The sequence below is a fragment of the Onthophagus taurus genome, chromosome 6 (assembly GCF_036711975.1).
Source record: "Onthophagus taurus isolate NC chromosome 6, IU_Otau_3.0, whole genome shotgun sequence".
In the NCBI taxonomy this organism is placed as follows: domain Eukaryota; kingdom Metazoa; phylum Arthropoda; class Insecta; order Coleoptera; family Scarabaeidae; genus Onthophagus; species Onthophagus taurus.
In genome coordinates, this window is record NC_091971.1 from 190,071 (window position 1) to 204,320 (window position 14,250).

A 14,250-nucleotide genomic window follows, 5' to 3' on the forward strand; every position below is an offset into this window, starting at 1 on the left:
GCTACTAATAAGTACTTTACAATACAGCTTCCTATTTCATCACTACCCTTTTTTCCAACTGATTCATCCCACATGAACATAAAACCTTGTCCAGAAGTGCAGTTATGGATACCTACGTTATAGGTCTACAGTTTCCTGCAGTAAAATGCAGGTCCACATGACAGTTTTGGTGTAGGGAGGGTTCGTTGCTAAATAATTGGGATCGCTGTCACTATCATCAAATTCTTCATACAAGTCTTCTAGGTTTTCATAATAATCTTTAAGATTTCTAACACATTTCCTCTTTCCCTCCATTTCTCATGGGGAGCTTGACACTGTCTTCCCCAAAACTTTGCAAACAACCAGTTGAGGTAATAAAATGCAATGCAAATACAGAGCAATCTAACGGCAATCATTGAAATCTAAACAGTGCTGCTTGTAATTTGTTCAATTTACTCATAGACAGCACTGCTAAATTCGGTTAGGCCAAAATGATGCTTGGCACTTTTTTCTCCTGACCCCTACAATTATGTTGTAATCTCAACAAGTTTAGTGAAAATAACTTTTTATTTAGTGCGTGGGTATAAATTAAACAATTTGAGATTAGGATTTAATACGAGAAAATACATGGTTAACATTGCTTGTGTTGTCAGTTGTAATTGTCATTTGATTAAATACACAGTTTGTTGCTATCGTCACACGGGCTATTTAGATTATTTTTATTTTGTAACCATGTCTTTTTTAATAACTATTTTAATTTAACTAAACTACTATTAAATAAGCTACTATACTTATTTATCATTTATATTTACAACATAAAGATTGCAAAGAGCTTTCAGTCATTTGACAGATCAATTGATACACAATCCATTAACACAAAGTCTATTAATACACATTTGGTAGAAACAATTCTATCTAACGCCATTTAATTGTCGTTCTGCATCGATAGCCTAAGAAACAAGGTTTTCATCCGAAAATATGTTGTAATCTCAACAAGTTTAGTGAAAATAACTTTTTATTTTGTGCGTGGGTATAAATTAAACAATTTGAGGTTAGGATTTAATACGAGAAAATACATGGTTAACATTGCTTGTGTTGTCAGTTGTAATTGTCATTTGGTTAAATACACAGTTTGTTGCTATCGTCACACGGGCTATTTAGATTATTTTTATTTTGTAACCATGTCTCTTTTAATAACTATTTTAATTTAACTAAACTACTATTAAATAAGCTACTATACTTATTTATCATTTATATTTACAACATAAAGATTGCAAAGAGCTTTCAGTCATTTGACAGATCAATTGATACACAATCCATTAACACCATTGAGGTCTTATATATAATCTAGAGTGCGTATGCTGTGGCCCCCACCACGCCTAAAATGAAGCCAGAAAGGTCGCCATGTTAGATGTACCAACTTAGCGGGAGATTCGAAATTCTTATATATACTTATGCAAGAATTTACATTATTATAAACTGGAAGACAGAAAATGATAACCAAAACAAAACATTAATTTTTTATTGATAAATAATTATTATAGTAGAAACCACGAGAGCTGGCAGTGACAGATCGCTTAAAAATGGTATGGATCAAGATATGGACGTACGACTTAGATTATTTCATCACATACATTTAAATGTAGGTTATGTTAGTAATGGAGGTTATATGTCAAACAATGTCAAAGATATTATTTAATGATTTTCCTTTCAAAGAAAACATTTTCGGCTTGTGAAAACACTAACAGATTCATGACAACGCTCACAAGACGTTTCAATTTGAGGTTATAATTATAGAGTTACATCCCTTATAAGAACAGACGTACTTTTTCGACGTGGCCATTTGAATTGTACAGCAGACATATTAATCTAATGCTATCTCTTTCTAACACACATTACTCTCTAGCGACTTGTGAACTACGTATGGCATTTGTAAGTCGGAAAATGATGATTTACTGCCAGCTCTCGTGGCGTCTACTATAATTATATAATATTTTAAAAGAACTTAATAATTTTTAGCCATAACCCTTATACTTAACATAAACTAAGAAGAAAATATTTAAAGCAATTCCGATTGATCACGTTAACCTTTGCTTATAAATAATTGAGAGTTTATTTAAAAAAAACTGAACAGTCCTTAATAATAAACTTTACTTGAACTTCAATTGAAGACCTCGGTGCAAGAAGGGAGTAGCTCCATTTAACAAGAGAAGGAGTTGTCCCCTTCTTATACCGAGGTCTTCAATTGTTATTCCAAGTCAAGTAACCAGAAACATTTTATGGACTGTTGTAAATAATCGTCCAACCTACCAAATTATAAAAAACATATGTGAAACGAAAAGAATTTGAAAACTTTCATCAAAAATCAAATTTTAATAAAAATAATAATATGTTTATGAGAATTGTGAGGTTATAATTGTAGGTACAATAGAGACTTGAAACTATAGCTAAGTTCAGGTCGGTACATCCAACATGTCTGACTTTCTGATTACCCCCACCACCACCACATACGCTCTCTAGATTATATATAAGACCTCAATGATTAACACAAAGTCTATTAATACACATTTGGTAGAAACAATTCTATCTAACGCCATTTAATTGTCGTTCTGCATCGATAGCCTAAGAAACAAGGTTTTCATCCGAAAATATGTTGTAATTTCAACAAGTTTAGTGAAAATAACTTTTTATTTTGTGCGTGGGTATAAATTAAACAATTTGAGGTTAGGATTTAATACGAGAAAATACATGGTTAACATTGCTTGTGTTGTCAGTTGTAATTGTCATTTGGTTAAATGCACAGTTTGTTGCTATCGTCACACGGGTTATTTATTTATTTTTATTTTGTAACCATGTCTTTTTTAATAACTATTTTAATTTAAGCAAACTATTATTAAATAAGCTACTATACTTATGTATTTATCATTAATATTTACAATTTAAAGATATTTTAGTCGTTTGACAGATCAATTGATACACAATCTATTAACATAAAGTCTATTAACACACATTTGGTAGAAACAATTCTATCTAACGCTATTTAATTGTCGTTCTGCATCGATAGCCTAAGAAACAAGGTTTTCATCCGTAAATATGTTGTAATCTCAATAAGTTTAGTGAAAATAACTTTTTATTTTGTGCGTGGGTATAAATTAAACAATTTCAGGTTAGAATTTAATACGAAAATGCAATTTTAACATTGCTTTTAACTTCCAAAAAGAAACGTCAAATCGCAACTTTAAAGTGATTTTTCGGTAAGTACTACATTTTTCCGCACTTTTTTTTATCATTAACACATCTTTTGAGTCATTTCCTACCGATTAAAAAAGAAATCATCGATTTTTAAGAGGGACAGCTAATCTTAATATATTCCCAATATTTTGAATCAAATTATCTTGTGACAAAATTGTCATAATTGTTAAAATCTAAAAATAATCTCGAAACTATTCCAAAAGAATCAATAAAATGGCATCACGCCCTATAAAATACATCTCGCAATCATCGATTTCTTTTGCATCCGCTTTATCGGACAAAGTAAAAAGCACGTTTTCCATACATTTACATTTAAAAGCATATAGAAGATTATTTTACCTTGTTGCTGAACCAGTTTGGTACATCAGTATCCTTTTGTTTAATTATCTGGCCATTATTGCTATAATTTTCGCCTCATTAAATGGAAAGTGTATTCATGACGAAGATTATAGAAAATACAATATTAATCGTAAGAAGTATTTTTTATGTATTAAAATATAAGTTTAAAACAATTTTTATTGTAGTTGTTATGTATATTTTGGATTTAGTTTATTTGTTGGATATGATATTGGTGATTGGTTGTAAACTTTTACCAAGTTTTGACTTAATTGATGTCGATGTTGTTCTTCGTCCTTATTACATAATCAGTTTGGAATTAATTTCTATAATACCTGTTGAATTTTGTATACCAACAAGTTCAACATTGGGAGCAAGGGTGTTTTGCCTTGTAAAATTAGTGAAAGTTTTAAGGTTTGCAAGAATTTTACATTTCTTTGTAACCCATCGAAATTTAATTGGCAGTAATCTTTTTACGCGGATTATCGCTTTGATAGCAATGGAAATGGTTGTTATAATGCTAATGTACACGGTTTATTGTAATATAAATTGTGCAACCGGATTTTGCGAAGACAATAATTGTAATTCTCCAAGAATTATTGTTTTAATGAGCTCCGTTGTGATGTCGTCTGGTCTTTCAAATTTCGCTTACCATTTCAGTTGGAGTTTAATAAGCATTTTTGGCATGTTAATAAGTTATTATTTGATTTTTATTTTAACATTAAGCGAGATTGCTTTTGAATTTTTTCAAAAACACATTCAAGGCGTTTCTTTCGCAAACACTTACAATAACGTTATTGTTAAACAAAAAAAATGGAAATCTCCGAGACATTTGCAACAAGCGACTCGAGTGTACTTTAGAAATGTTTGGAAGGATCGTCGGGGTTATCCCGAAACGAATTTTGCGGATGAAAATTTACCTTATTCGTTTAAAAGTGAGATGATGATTGATGTTTCTTGGCTCGCATTTCAACATTCGCATCTTTTCAATAAACAACCTTTGCCGTTTTTAAGGGAAATTTCGAAATATATTAAACAAGAATTTAAATTACCCGGTGAAATGATTTATAAACGAGGTCAATGGAAAGATAAAATGATTTACATCGTTTCAGGAACTCTTCAATTATTATCGGAGGAAGATGGAGAATCGCCGATTTTATCATTAACCAGTGGTTCTTGTTTTGGAGATTCTTGCATGATTCGAATGTATCCATCAAGAAATAATGTTCGTTGTAAAGGATTCGTTGAACTTTATACATTAAAAACGTGTGATCTTATTCGGTTGTATAAAAAATTTTCTGAAGATCTTTCAGTTTGTAAAATTGATATCAAATGGAGATACAAGCAGGCAATGAATTTACACGGAATGGTTTTGGAAAGTAAACGGAGAATGCATGGAACTCCGCGACATTTAGACATTTACAATTTGTTGTGGACGAAGAATACTTTACACAAACACATGTCAAAAACTAGAGAATCAATGCGAAGACATCGCTTCCAAAATATTTATTTAATAAACGAAACGAATCCGCGCGATTTTAAACAGATGCATTTCACCGCTTACTTTTTGGACACCCTGGCGATTACTGAAAGATTAGAAATTGAAACCGATACGGTTTTTTTGAAACATTCGTGTCCTTGTATTTTGCAACCGGATTCTGTCATCGTTTATTTTTGGGAGTTTTTTGTTATCGTCGTTACCCTTTTTGTGGCATTTTTAATACCTCAGAAAGCTTTTATAAGAAACGTCGATGTTAGCTGGTTACCGCTCATTATGTTTATATGCACTTTTATTTTTTGTTTTGATATTTATGTGCAGTTTTCTATTGGAATTATTTCGAAGGATGGCACAAAAGGTAAAACAATTAAACAGTTTCATAATACTACTCAATTACATTAACAATTAAACATTTTAATAATACTCAGAACAATAATACATCTCAGCACGTATTACAAAATTAGTTACCCGTGTGAAGTTACCCATAAATTCCATCCATAAAAAAAACTTTTTTGTTTGTGTATCGATTTTAATGATTAATAGCTCATTAGGAAGATCTCGTAGAGTAGAGCCTAACACAGTTTTGGCGGCGCAGATTTTGGGCGGGAACACCTTAAATTCCGCGAAAACAGTGAATTATAAACTGACCGGCAAAGAAAACCGGCCACTATAAATTTGCCGCAACTTCAAAGCTGGCTTTCTCGCGAAACGCGCATTCGATTTTGATGATTCTTTTTTTGATGGAAAAATTGATTCTTCTGTAATAATCCTGCGATAGAAATTTTCGTTCAGATTTGAATTTGGGCATATACGGGGTGAGAAAAATGAGAAAAACTTTTATTCTCGAAATTTGTAACTCCCTGTGTGGTGCAGCTGCTACAGCAGAGGGTATTACCTGGAATCAAACAGTAGCCCAATCCTTTCTGAGCATTTTCTTTTTTTATTCACTCTATTATCTCTGTTACTAACGAAGATGCAGTATTTTAAAGCGATCGCCTGTGAAAACAAGATCAGTGACAATAGTAGCTGATGACCGTTTTATTGTTCTAAGCAATCGTAGAACGACAGCTGTAGAGCCTCGGCATCATCTTCAAATGGTGCGTGTTGTTGATGTCAGTGAGAGAACCATTCGCTGAAAACTTGCTAGAACTGGTCTGGCTACAAGAAGGCTGCCAAAGGGCCGAGGCTGCTTCCTAGATATCGACATGCGCGCTTACATGTGAATTGGGAGATGGAGCAATGGAGGAATGAGTCCGTCCTTTTTACGGATGAGTAGTGGTTTTGTCTACTATCACCCGATAGTCAGGAGCGAATATGAAGATGTTGAAATGAAAGATTTGTGGACTATGTCTGGTTCTGTAATGGTGTGGCCGGGAATTTCCAAAGAAGCCTATACAGATTTTTAATCATTGTTAAAAGTGGCGCCTTAAATCACTGACCTTGAAAACTAAAACTGGGCACCCGAAACAGTTTTGCAGAAGCACTTACATTTCTTAGAATTACAGAATTGCAGACGTCCTTCATTATTGTAAACATCTGTTCTCAGTTCTAATATGCGGTAAAAACAAAGACAAATAAACAAGAAAACAAATTTAATTTAATGTAATAATTAATAATAACACGAAAGTTAAAAGCGTGTGTGCCCCCCACGAGCCAAAATAACGTCATGTAATCGACGCGGCATCGAACTGATTAAGTTCGTAATTGATTCCTGAGGCATTGCGGTAAACTCTTCGTCAAGAGCAATTCGTAACTCCTGAAGGTTGTCCGGTAGGACAGGACGACGACGAATGCGTCTCTGAAGTTGGTCCCAAAGATGTTCGATAGGGTTAAGGTCCGGACTGCACGCTGGCCACTCTATCCGTTCAATACCCACCTCATCAAGATATTCGCTAACCACACGTGCTACGTGCGGTCGCGCATTGTCATGCATTAGCATGAATCCGTCACCAATAAAATGGGAATAGCGCACGACAGCTTCTTGCAGTATATCTTGGATATAACGGTGGGCATTTAGCGTGCCATTTTCAACACAGATGAGCGTCGAAATACCGAACCTCCATGGAAAGGTACTCTTTCCGAAATTGTGCAGGTCGCAAACCTTTCATTACGACGTCTCTACACTGGTTCTCGACCATCAGGTGACCGGAGACAAAATCGGGACTCGTCAGTGAAGAGCACCTTACCCCATTGTTCCATTTCCCAATTCGTATGTAGGCGCCCATATTGAAGACGTTCTCGCCGATGTCTCTGGAGCAGCCGCTGTCTTTTGGCAGGTCTTCTTGCAGTTAGATCACTTTCAGCAAGTCTTCGACGAATGGTTCTTACGTCAACCCCACGCACCATTAGAAGACGATGCCGAGTTTCTACAGCAATCGTTCTACGATTCTTCAAAGTGTTTAGCACAATAAATCGATCATCAACTGCTGTTGTTACTCGTCTTCTAGGCATCCTGAACTGTTGTTCGGGGTATACCCAACGTATGGGTAACGTACCGCTGACTTTTGCCATCTTCAATTAAACTAATAATACGCGCAACATCAGTTATTGACAACGGCATCTTTGACAACTGTCAATTTACTATTCGAAACAACTGACATACGCTACCTAGCGCGCCACCTTAGATTTTGTATGCTTGTTTGTCCTGTTTTCACAGGCGTTCGCTTTAAAACACTGCATCTTCGTTAGTAACAGAGATAATAGAGTGAATAAAAAAACAAAATGTTCAGAAAAGATTGGGTTACCGTTTGATTCCAGTTAACACCCTCTACTGTGGTATCTGCACCCCACAGGGTATTACAAATTTCGAGAAAAAATGCTTTTCTCATTCTTGCACCCCGTATATGCTCAAATTAATATCCGAATAAAAATTTCTTTCGTAGGATTATTACAGAAGAATCAACCTTTCGATCAAAAAAGGAATCATCAAAATCGAATGAGTGGTTCGCGAGAAACCCAGCTTTGAAATTATGGCAAAATTTTAGTGGCCGGTTTTTTTGCCGGTCAGTTTATAAAAAAAATCTCTAAATTTAGAGTCCCAAAAATTGAAAAGTAATTAACATAATATCAGGTATGATTATCAAATCAGAATGCGTATACTGTCTTCTACACAAAAGTGAATTTTGGTCGTCGCTAAATCATATCGGTAATTAGAAAAGTGCAACAAAGCACGAACCTGTTTCCAGACGTACGTGACGCTAGGCGGTTCTTTGAAAAGCAAAATCATCTCCATAAGTATAACTGTTTTGTTAATTGTCCGATTTTAATATGTGATACCTTTTTGGAAAGGGCTCGTCCTGTAGATCATGTCATAGTAATGGCGGCGCGAAATTCTAACAATAATTGGGTGATTAAACGATTAAAACCGTTATAAATAATTATATTCTTAGTCCTTTAAACATTGTTAGTAACTGTCCCACTTTTAAAATAAGTAAAAACACAGTATATTAATAAAATACTATAATTCATTATTATTAACGACAAGTCAACTGTATATTATATAATTTTTCTGTAAAGATAATAAGTATCTAAAACAATTATTTACAAAATGAGATCAATTAAACAAAATTGTATAAGTAATCAACTACTAAAATCTAATTTAATTGTAGTTACATTTAGTTGCTACATTAAATTGTATATAAAAATTGATGGCACGTTTTTATTGTACCGTATAGGGCCGTTACCCTCAATCAAATAGAAAGATAGTCATTCAAAAAATCAATAAAGTATGTAAAAATAGAAGGATTGGTAACATTTTCAGATCCTAAAAATGTTTCATTTTTGCAATAATTAATATTAAAATTCAAAATCCCCTGTATAACAGCTTTGGTGACGTTTGCGAGGTTTTCACTTACGATCAAGAAGATCAGACAAAACGTGAATCGTTCGGATCTCTTCTTCTAGCGCATAAGATTCTCGTGGCATCTCGGTCATGCACCTTTTATTGATTTTTATTTCAACCAACCGCGTGCGAAACGACGGTGACGTATCCAAAGTTTTTTCAAATTTTCATTATTTTTTTTTTTTTGAAAAACTAAGGCCCAGTTTGAAAAATAAAAAGTTAAAAGAAGTCTTCAATTTTGCTAAACTATCGAATAAGCCAATAGAAAAAAGAATGTGTAACATGGTATCATGGGCCATCTAAGAGCATTGCTTGCATTTGAATTCATTATGAACCTCTTCAGCGAAATAGAGACATTTTTCCTTTAATGAGTCGGAGTTTTTTTTAATAAAGTTTCAATAATGATGTTTCTGTATGAATCTGCATTTAAGGATTTAAATGGTTTATTTGATAACATACAGTCAATCAAATGACAGACAAGAACTCCACAATTGTATCAATCTGCTTGTAAAGGATAATCTAGTTTTGGAAATTTGTTTTAAACGTTCCTGGCTGTTGTTAAAGGTCGTATTTTCATACTGTGAATTGTATGGTAATGGATCGCATTTCGCTCAACTCTCCTCTGGCACTTTGTTTAACTTTTCGTTTATTACACATCTCGTAGTAAGTTATATTTATTAGTTATTAGTTAGTTACAGACAATTAACAAAAACGTTATATTTATGGATATGATTGTTTATAACCTTTTTAATCGTTTAAATACCGTTATTGTTAGAATTTTGCGCCGCCATTACTATGATATGATCTACAGAGATCCAAATCCACGAGATCTTTCTAATGAGCTATTAATCATTAAAATCGATACACAAACAAAAAAGTTTTTTTTATGGATGGAATTTATGGGTAACTTCACACTGGTAAATTAGTTTTTGATTTAAAATTGATATTATTTTAAATAATTAATTATTTATTTTTAATTTTAGGAACATTTAAGATTATAGCAAAAGAAAAAATGAATACATGGGGATTTTGGGCAGACTTAATGTCATGTTTCCCCATGGAAGTATTAAAATGTATCGTATACGAAGACAAAAACGATACTCGAGCGACCGTTCTATACATAAACCGTTTAATAAAACTATGGCGTATCGAAAAATGCTTATTAAACCTCGAAAAAAGATTTAACACCAACATATTTATCATACAATTTTTCCGTTACCTTTGGACATTAATTTACGCAATTTATTTCTCATATTGTTACTTACACATGGCGGTTAACGTCGAAGAGATCGAAGACATCCCCAAATACGAGATATTATTTACAGCCGTTCAGATTATAACCTTAACGGGGATTAACGCCGGACGTCAATATGATTCGATAATCTTTTTTTATTTGAACATAATTTCGTTGATTATAACGATATTGATGCAAGCACATTTTATAGCAGCTTGTACTTTGAGTAATTTAAAACATATTCAAATTCAGTATTACGTGAGAACGATTTATGAGATTTTCAAATCAAAACCGAAATACATTAAGAGGATGCGAAATTATTTTAATACCCAATGGGAAGATAACCGATGCGAAAATATATTAAAAAGCGTTAATTTAATTTATGAGTTACCGAAACATTTACGAGACGATATGTTTTTATACGTTTCAAAAGATAGAGTCGGAAATTTAAAATTATTCCAATATTTACCAAAATCGATTGTTCACGAAATGTGTTCGAGCGTTTTAAAATATAACATTTACTCCCCGAATCAATTTTTAATCAAATCGGGGGATATTTCGAGGATGGTTATTTTAGTTTATGGCGGAATAACTGAAATTGTCGATTCTTTTGGAGTTCTTCACGAATTAGATTCTCGACCTTACGCTGTTAATTTCGTTGAGGCCGCTTTAAGGGCACCATCGGCGGGGACGATAATTACGTCGACTAACGTAAAGGTGTTTTATTTTTATATCGATGAATACGAGGATGTTTTAAAGAAACATTACGATTTATGGAAAGATTATGAGGTGGCGATTAAGAAATGTGCCGATTTAAGAGGAAAGTGTCGCGAGATTTGCGACGAAGAGAGAGATATTAACGTTATTTTTAAAGAAAAAGTGAATGAGGGAAAATCTTGGCATAAATTTCCTCATAATATAGTTAAAGATTCTTATTTGGAATACGACTTTTTTATCCCCTACGATAAATTATACCCGTTTCACGGGTTAAGATATTTTTTGTTACGAACGACTTTTTTACCCGAAGGGAAATTTTTGTTTTATTGGGAATGTTTTCGGTGTTTATTTGCGTTTATTGCTTGTATAATATTTTTTTCAACTCCATTCATTACGCGGTATGGAAATTTAACGATTTTTTTGGATTTAACGTGTTTGGCCGATATTTATGTTAGATTGCACGTTTGTTATTACAACGAATATGGTGTTTTAATTTATCACCCGGTTAAGACATCGAAATATTATTTAACTCACAGTTTTGTTATTGATTGCTTAGGTTCTTTGCCGTTTGGATATTTTTCAACGTTCGACGCATTCGGGTATTTCACGTTAAATTTTCCGAGGTTGTTTCAATTGTATCGCTACATCGGGTTTATGAAGTATTTGAGGAAAGATCCGACGAAATCATCGTATAAATTGATTGGATTTCTTTATATCCCTTTATGCTTGGTTATAATAAATTTATTGGGCGCTTTTATGGTTACGGTTACTTGTGTGAGAGAAATTGGTACGCAAATGTGTTTAGAATCGATAATGATCGCATGCCCGAATAGAAAATGGTTTAACGACGTGTTTATTTATGTCTCTGGTATTTACGTTACAGCAACATCTTTTATGAATTTCGGAATGGGCGTTTTCGATTTGCGAAAACGCTTTCATTATTATTGTATTGCAATTATTTGCGTGGTGGGGTTGTTTTATAAAGTTATTACAGTTTCAAAACTTCTACCGTTATATTCGTTTCGCCAACAACGCCTTCTTAAGTACCAAGAAGAAATGAAATCGCTAAAATTCTTTTTAAAAACAATCAACACGCATTTTATCCTCAAAAAGGCGATTTTCGATTTGTACAAATTAAAATGGGATTTTAATCGGAACCGCGATATTCATAAATTAACCGAAATCATAATCGGAACATTACGCACCGATTTAATTTACACATATTATGGTGATACTCTCTATCAAAATTGCATTTTTGATTACACAAAGAAGCGATCTTTTTACCGCAACTTTCTAAATTTGGCCAAATACGAGTGTTACCCACAAGATGGTTATATCTTAACAATAAACGATGTTTCCGACTCAATTTATGTTTTATACACGGGATCCGTTGATGTTATAGCGGCCGATGGCTCAATTATGGCTCATTTAAAGCCGGGGGGTTTTTTCGGAAATCTAAATCAAATTAATTTCGAACGAATTAAAGTTAGCGTTATTGCGATAAAACCAACAGAAATTATGTGCGTACGCACAGAACAATTTTATAACCTTTTAAATCAATACCAAAAAATAAAATCGCAATTTGACGAGTTACGCTTAAAATACATTTGTTACATCCCATCGAATAAACAAGACGTTTTAAACATAGTTTCAACAACGAACGTTAAGGCGAAATGGAAAAAATTAAAATCGAATAAATTTATTGATAAAATAATAACTTGGAGGTTATTATCGTTGTTTTATTGTTGTTATTTCGCGATTATTTTGGATTTGTATCAATTCGGCGCTTTAGATTATACAATTCCCATATTAACGCTTCAATATATTTCTGATTTAATTTATATCACGCGGGTTATAACGATAGGCATGTTAATTTATTTGAAAGATTTTATTATTGGAAGTTTAAAGGGGAAATTAAAAGAGAAATTAATCGAATTGAAAAATAAAATTTTCCAAAAAAAGAATACAAGCGTGATAATTTCAATGATTAGTTTAATTCCAATTGATTTATTAATTTTGTATACGATGAACAAAGAATCGCTTTTAATGCACATTCTTTTTAGTACGTTTCGATTAAACCGTTTACTTAGATTATTAAATTTGCGCGATTTTTTCCGCAAAATCAAAGCGACGGTAAACACGAATGTAAGTTTAGTGAGAATTTGTTATATCATGTCTTGGTTATCTTTGGTGTGGATGCTTTTAACATCAACTATTTCGTTAGCATCTTGTGCTGTACCATTTAGTATTTTACCTCCACTTCCGGTTTGCTCTTATCTACTTAAAATATCATCCTGGGAGCGTTTTGAGTTATACATAAAATATTTTAGTTTAGTTTCAGATATCTTAACTTTCACAGGACAACATAATTACACCCCACAACACGCAGCGCTTTTGGCTGTGTTTATTATTGCGAAATTAATTAGTTTGTTTTTGTTGGCGATTTGTTGTTCGCAAATTTTTTGTATTGTTAAAGATTGTAGTCAAAGGAGAATTTCTTATCGAAATTTTGGTAAACGTATACAAACGTTTTTGCGTCTCGAAAATGTTTCTATCGCGCTCGTTGATCGCACGATGAGATATATTGAGTTGCTTTGGATGAGAAGTAAAGGATGTAATTATCCGGAATTGTTAAAATCGGCCCCTTTATATCTTCAAGATGCGATTTTAAACGATGCTTATCATAAATTAATCGGATTACATCCGATTTTTATTCATTGCCATAGAGATTTTATTCGACAAGTTATTCAAAAAACAAAGACTAATATTTATTTCAACGATGATTACATCCAATTTAAAGGATCAATTTCGACGAGTATGTACTTTATTTATAAAGGAAATGTAAAGGTTTTTGAAGAAACCCCAACGCACGATGTTAAGATAAAAACTTTGAACGCCGGGGAATCTTTTGGAATCGTCGAGGGGCTTTATGGAAAAAAGAAGCATTCGTATACTTTTCAAGCGGATGGAACCGTTATTGTTGTTAGCTTGGAATTTGAAAAGTGGGGATTTCTTTTGGATTTTTTTCCTGCTAGTAAAGTTCGATTGTATAGTATGGCTATGGATTATATTCCGAATGAAAAAGTGTAATTTAACAATAAAATAGTAATTTGAAAATCAAGAAATTTAAGAATTAGAATCGTTATGTTATATTAAGAAATGTTTTCTTTTAAATCAATACCAACAAATTAAATAAATTAAATTAATTTTTTAGTTTATTTTTGTTACTAATTTGTTGTATGATAATTTGAACATTGTTGTGACCATGTTAGATTTATAGAAAATTTTCCGCTCTATACAGTGGTATATAACAATAAAAGATCGGATTGTTGGTATTATTGGAGCAGCTGTGGGGTAAAAACACTGAGCAAGGGGTTGGGATAGGCTGGCATG

The 14,250-nt window shown here is 32.9% G+C and overlaps 1 protein-coding gene across 1 annotated transcript; it reads left to right on the forward strand.

Moving 5' to 3' along the window:
• The first annotated feature begins 4,187 nt into the window (after nt 1-4,187).
• LOC111413925 (uncharacterized) lies at nt 4,188-14,024 on the forward strand. The gene is made up of 2 exons (XM_071197058.1): nt 4,188-5,423; nt 9,890-14,024. Exons 1-2 carry the CDS (start codon nt 4,190-4,192, stop codon nt 13,945-13,947), a joined length of 5,292 nt encoding a protein of 1,763 aa, XP_071053159.1. The 5' UTR covers nt 4,188-4,189; the 3' UTR covers nt 13,948-14,024.
• The last annotated feature ends 226 nt before the right edge of the window (nt 14,025-14,250 follow it).